At 43.2% G+C, this 6,754-nt stretch overlaps 1 protein-coding gene across 1 annotated transcript; it reads left to right on the forward strand.

Moving 5' to 3' along the window:
* Positions 1 to 852: 852 nt before the first annotated feature.
* On the forward strand, positions 853 to 5,021 carry LOC109473911 (zinc finger protein 271-like). Its single transcript, XM_019774066.1, has 3 exons — positions 853 to 999; positions 1,236 to 2,254; positions 3,806 to 5,021. The coding sequence occupies exons 2-3, from the start codon at positions 1,247 to 1,249 to the stop codon at positions 4,484 to 4,486; spliced, it is 1,689 nt and encodes a 562-aa protein (XP_019629625.1). The 5' UTR covers positions 853 to 999; positions 1,236 to 1,246; the 3' UTR covers positions 4,487 to 5,021.
* Positions 5,022 to 6,754: the final 1,733 nt, after the last annotated feature.

Consider the following 6,754-nt stretch of genomic DNA (forward strand, 5'->3'; position numbering starts at 1 on the left):
AGTTGACCGAGTTGATCGAGTTGATCGAGTTGAACAGGGTAGTGGACCGAGTTGACCGAGTTGACCGAGTTGACCGTAGGGTAGTGGACCGAGTTGACCGAGTTGACCGAGTTGAGTCGAGTTGACCGAGTTGACCGAGTTGACCAGGGTAGTGGACCGAGTTGACCGAGTTGACCGAGTTGACCGAGTTGATCGAGTTGATCGAGTTGATCGAGTTGACCAGGGTAGTGGACCGAGTTGACCGAGTTGATCGAGTTGACCGGAGTTGGACCGAGTTGACCGAGTTGACCAGGGTAGTTGACCGAGTTGACCGAGTTGACCGAGTTGACCAGGGTAGTGGACCGAGTTGACCGAGTTGACCGAGTTGACCAGGGTAGTGGACCGAGTTGACCGAGTTGACCGAGTTGACCGAGTTGACCAGTAGTGGACCGGAGTTGACCGAGTTGATCGAGTTGACCGAGTTGACCGCGTTGACCGAGTTGACCGAGTTGACCAGGTTAGTGGACCGAGTTGACCGAGTTGATCGAGTTGACCGAGTTGACCGAGTTGACATGATTTGACCTATATTTGGGCCGTTCAAAAAATAACTGAGTAGGGGGATTGAAGAGATCGGATTTTACATAAGGGGGTTAGTGAGTGTGGATTTCGATTGAGGGGGGTTTAACCCTGGATTTGGATTAAACTATAGGGGGTCAAGTCGCTTGGATAGAATTTTTAAGGGGCCAAGGCTCCTGGATGAAGGGGGGGGGGTTCAAGGCCCTTGGATAATAATGAAAGGGGAGTCAGAAAGTAGAAAATCCAAGATCTTCACCCCCCCTTCCATGCAAATCAGCATGGTGCTTTCCTTTGTGTCGTAGTCAAGTAAAACCTACTGGACCGGTTTTATCCACCCACCCAGTCCCTATATAAACGCGTCCCTGACTGCTCTGTTTCTGTCAGTACTGACCCTGCAGCCGTCAGGATCTGTGTCGTCGTACTTTGGGGCATCAGTGAATCTTGGTAAGTGATTTCGATTTCCTGTATTTACTGTCATGCGGCATTTTGTTTTGGTCACATATATTATATCCTTAGCGTGCCGAACTATGCATTTGAAGAATCCATCAGCCTGCAAAATGATTTTGTGAGCAAGGTTTAATGTTGTTGTTTTAATCCCTCAGAAAGTTTTTTGGCCCTCAAAAACAGTGTCTAAAATTTAACTCAAATACCTAATGTTGTATTTGACATTAATCCCGTAGGTTTGATCAATATGGCGACAGTTGAATCACGTCTGAAACAAGAGGACGGAGAGAGCAGACGTGGAAAGCAGAATTCTTCCAGTGTCCACAAGTGCAGCGAGTGTGGCAAGGAGTTTCCTAAACGGACTGATCTGAGACGACACATGCGGACGCACACAGGCGAGAAACCTTATCGATGTGAGGAATGTAAGAAAGGCTTTAGTCTGCTGAGTAGTCTGAAGAGACACATGCGGATTCACACTGGTGAGAAACCGTATCAATGTGAGGAATGTAGCAGGTGGTTTGGTAGGCTGTGTGAGCTGAAAAGGCATATCAGAACCCACACGGGTGAGCAACCCTACAGGTGTGAGAAATGTAGTATGCGGTTCACTGACCTGGGTAGTCTGAACACTCACATGCGGACCCACACTGGTGAGAAACCATATAAATGTGAGGAGTGCAGCAGGCGGTTCAGTCAGCTGAGTAATCTCAAGACTCATATGCGGACTCACACTGGTGACAAGCCGTACCGGTGTGATGAATGCAGCAGGCAGTTCATAACACTGAGTAAGCTGGAAACACACATGCGGACTCACACTGGGGAGAAGCCGTACAAATGTGAAGAGTGTAGCCGGCCATTCAGTAACTTGTCAGATCTAAAGAAACACATACGGACTCACACTGGTGAAAAACCTTATAAGTGTGAAGAGTGCAGCAAGCAGTTCAGTAGGCTGGGTCATCTAAAGGAGCACATGCGGACTCACACAGGTGAGAAACCGTACAGATGTGAGGAGTGTAGCCGGTCGTTTACGACACTGTCACAATTAAAGACACATACGCGGACTCACACTGGTGACAAACCGTACAATTGTGAGGAGTGTAGCAGACAGTTTACTCAGTTGTCTAATCTGAAGTCACACATGAGGACTCACAGTGGTGAGAAACCGTACTCTTGCGAAAAATGCAACAAAAGATTTCGATATTCACGTGATCTGACAACCCACATGAAAACTCACACCGATGAAAGCCTGCCGAAGTCTGTGTAAACACAGCATCATCTGGCATCATATGTGTCAGCAGCAAGGTTTGAAGGTATTATACAAATTAATTAGTATGGTAACATTTGCGAAGCAAATGCATAATGTTAACAACTCACACATGTGAGAAATGTAGAAAATTTTTGGGCAGTTAGTCCACATACAACCTCACACCAGCGAAGACTTTCCGGTGACCATGTAAGGATTAATATCACGTACTCTTGGGCCCTTGTCGTCTATCACAAACTACTATTTCTTGGTATCATTTCAGTCGTAAGAGAGGTTTGTAGATATCTTTTAGCAACGTGACCTCTTATTTACTGTTTTCTTTCAGTAGTGTACATGTCTCCATTGTAAAATTACGAATGCATGCTCCGTAGCCTGTTGATTAGAACTAGAAGGCTTGTGTAAAATGCGAATGTGGACTGTTAAGACAATAGTGACAGAGTTACACGGTAAGAGACCGTTAGTTTGACATCAAGGCGCATGGTCCGTCTGTTATAGCACTCAAGAGTCCACTTTCCAGGTAAAACTAATTTTCTTTGATTTGCTTTTAAGTAACCACAGTATACTTGATTCTTAGTATGTAAAATTTAGTTAGAAGTTATATATGTTTGTTCTATGTACACTAGAGTGTTGTTTGTTAGTGTTTGGTAAACTAAATATGTAGCTGTAATAGTGTTAGAGATTTGTCAACTTTCTGCATCTCAGTTTAGCCAATAAATCAAAACACGTAATGTGTTGTCTTCTTCATTGAAGTTTTTCCTAAGCATGTTGTCTAATTTGCCCCTTTGCTATTGAGCGCATGTAATATGATAATTTCAATAATAAATTCAGACACGTAATATGTTGTTCTCGTAATTGTTAGTCTCCAACTTGGTCCGTTTTCCTACGAATGATGTTGTCTGATTCTTCCCTATGCAAATCAGCATAGTGCTTTCCTTTGTGTCTATATCAAGTAAAACCCACCGGACCGGTTTTATCCCCCCACCCAGTCCCCATATAAACGCGTCCCTGACTGCTCTGTTTCTGTCAGTACTGACTCTGCAGCCGTGAGGATCTGTGCCGTCGTGAAAACATCGTGCAGTACTTTGTAGCGTCAGTGGATCTTGGTAAGTGCCGACTATGGTTTTGTTTTCCTGTGTTTACTGCCATGTGGCATCTTGTTGTAGGTCACGTATATTATAAATCTACAGGCGAAGAACTTTTTTCTACATGTCGAATTCTTTCTTTGATATTGATACTAAACTGGCTCTTTAAATACTTATGAATAAAGAAGTCAATCCATCAGCTTGCAGTATGAAACCAGACTCAGGAGAATCAGGTGTTGTAGGTATTTTATATTTTTATGTGTGTTATAAAAACTGTAGTGTTTCTCGAATACAATGTCTCATTTTGGCGCCAATATGTTCTCTAATCAAAATCAAATCTCTAATGTTGAATTTAATATTATTGCTGTAGGTTCAGATCAACATGGCGACAGCGGAATTCCATCTTAAACATGAGGAGGAAGAGAATGGGCGTGGAGAACAGGATTCTCTTCGTGCCCACAAGTGCGGCGAGTGCGGCATGGAGTTTCCTAACCGAAGTAATCTGATGCGACACATGCGGACTCACACAGGTGAGAAACCGTATCAATGTGAGGAATGTAACAAAAGCTTTAGCATGCTGAGTAATTTGAAGACACATATGCGGATTCACACGGGTGAGAAACCGTACTTGTGTGAGAAATGTGACAAAAGTTTCAGTCAGCTGAGTCATCTGAAGCGACACGTGCGGACTCACACAGGTGAGAAACCTTACCGATGTGAGGAATGTGACAAAAGCTATAGTGAGCTGAGTCAGCTGAAGAGACACATGCGGACTCACACTGGTGAGAAGCCGTATCAATGTGAGGAATGTAGCAGGTGCTTCAGAATGCTTGCTCATCTGAGGTCTCATATCAGGACCCACACCGGTGAGAAACCCTACACGTGTGAGGAGTGCAGCAGGCAGTTCAGCGACCTGGGTACTCTGAAGCGACACATGCGGACTCACACAGGTGAGAAACCGTACAAGTGTGAGGAGTGTGGCAGACAGTTCAGTGTGCTGGATAGTCTGAAGAAACACATGCGGACTCACACTGGTGAGAAACCGTACAGATGTGAGGAGTGCAGCAGGCAGTTCACCGCAAGCAGCAGTTTAAAGAGACACGTCGTGCGAACTCACAGAGTGGAGAAACCGTACATGTGTTAAAAGGCAACAAAAGCTTTCGTAAGAGTGCCAACTGAAAACACTCCGGCGAAAGACTGTCAGTGTCTTTGTAACGGTTACTGAGTGGCGATGCTTTAAATGTCCTGACTGTTTGATCTACATGTAGTAGTGTACTCTCTACATGACTCTACTGTGGAGTTATAGCGCAATAGAGGTGATTTTATATAACGATTGATGGATGCTTCGTAGCCTGTTGATAGAGCTAGAAGTCATGTGCAAAATGTAATACTGTAGTATTTAGACAATAGTTACATGGCAGGACACCGTTCATTTAACGTCAATGTGTCACTGTCCGTCTGTTATAGAACTTAGTTGACTACATGTAGTTTTCTTGTTATAGTATCTGTAAATAGTATCTGTAGATATTTAGCGTTTGGTTACAGTTGGGGCATGTTACTTATTAATGCATGAAACTGTTTGTTTTACTGTAGTTCTGCAAGGTAGAGGTAGCTTAGAATTAGAGATTTGTCAACTTTTTGCATCCCAGTGTCAACAATAAAGCGCGTTATGTGCCTTATTTATTTGTCATCATCGCTTTCATTTTTTCCATGCTGTACTCTTTTCCTAAGAAGTATTGCTCCTATACAAATCAGCACAGTCACGTAACATCGTGCGTTCACCACTATATAATTCTATTAACTGTAGCATGGATAATCGTTTAAACTGATATACCAGAAAAATGCAATGTTCGACAAGGCGTCCGTAACAACAGAATCCTGGACCCGGGTAATCAGGTTTTTCACCTTTAACCTATTTATGTGAATCATGTCCACTCTTTACCATGTACACCAACGTCATGCTAGTTTTAAAGTAGATATAGTAAGTTAAATAAGCAGACCGTATAAGTTATTAGCATGTTAGCATAATTATAGTCTTAAATTCACCACATTCTGTATTCATTGTTCCATGTCTGTTTCCAATTAGCCCTTAGTAAATTAGTAAAGAACTCGTTATATCTCGTAACTAATCATCATCATTACGGCATCTCCTTCGCAAATATCTTCTTTTTCCTAATTTTTCTTCGTCTCTATTTTACTATAATTGTATTAACTATAGCATGGACAATTGTTTAAACTGATATACCTGAAAAATTCCTTATCCGACAAGGCGTCCGTAACTACACAACCCGTATAATCAGGTTTGTCACCTTTAACCTTTGCCCTCGATTGGATTGACCTATGCTGACGCTGAACGTTAACCGCCATTTTTGAGCCGTGCGTGTGGTGTCATTGTTCTCTCCAATCTGAGGCGATTTCCATCTTACTTAGGCACTGTATCAACTCTGGATAGTTTTGAAAGACAGGTAAGACCTTTGTTGACCTCCTACACTCGCTGTGTCGCGGTACCAGGTACTTCAAATCGGTCGTGAATCGCGTGATACGAGCAATATAATGTCCTCGATATGGAACAAGGACATTATACAGTATATAACGCCCTTGATTAGAACAAGAACTAGTGGGTAAAATGTAACTGGAGTATTTAGATATTTGTCAACTTTCTCAATCTCAATTTCAACAATAAATTCAGGTAATATGTCGTTGTCTCTCAATCGCTATCATTAGTAGTGGCGTACATTATCCTGGAAGAGTATGATATGGTCTTCCTGTGCATCATTTATGAGCACTGCCATAGGTTACATTTTAAACCCATTAAACCGACCTACTAAGGTGTTAGGTGCATACATGTTGGGGTTGTAATCTAGTGGAGTGACTTTATACGGTACTACGGCGGTGTATGTCGGTCGGTGTGATATCTCATTTGTATGATATCCCGTGTTGTGAATATGCAATGATCGGTTACATCTTTATATGAATTTTTCAATATAGCACGTGAGAGTCTGCACATATACCAGATACCAAATGGATTTTTTGTATACTAGTATATTAATTTGAACACGTCAGTTTACAACTCGGTCAACTCGGTCAACTCGGTCCACTACCCTGGTCAACTCGGTCAACTCGGTCAACTCGGTCCACTACCCTGGTCAACTCGGTCAACTCCTGGTCAACTCGGTCAACTACCCTGGTCAACTCGGTCAACTCGGTCAACTCGATCAACTCGGTCAACTCGGTCAACCCGGTCAACTCGGTCCACTACCCTGGTCAACTCGATCAACTCGGTCAACTCGGTCAACTCGGTGAACTCGATCAACTCGATCAACTCGGTCAACTTGGTCAACTCGATCAACTCGGTCAACTCGGTCCACTACCTCGATCAACTCGATCAACTCGGTCAACTTGGTCAACTCGA

Source organism: Branchiostoma belcheri, unplaced genomic scaffold (assembly GCF_001625305.1).
Source record: "Branchiostoma belcheri isolate BF01 breed outbred unplaced genomic scaffold, Haploidv18h27 scaffold1004, whole genome shotgun sequence".
Classification (NCBI taxonomy): domain Eukaryota; kingdom Metazoa; phylum Chordata; class Leptocardii; order Amphioxiformes; family Branchiostomatidae; genus Branchiostoma; species Branchiostoma belcheri.

Coding starts and splice junctions, on each gene's coding strand:
- LOC109473911 (XM_019774066.1), top strand. CDS start 1,247: ATGGCGACAGTTGAATCACGTCTGAAACAAGAGGACGGAGAGAGCAGA. Junction 2,255..3,805: donor ATGAAAGCCTGCCGAAGTCT/GTGTAAACACAG, acceptor CGTGCCCACAAG/TGCGGCGAGTGCGGCATGGA.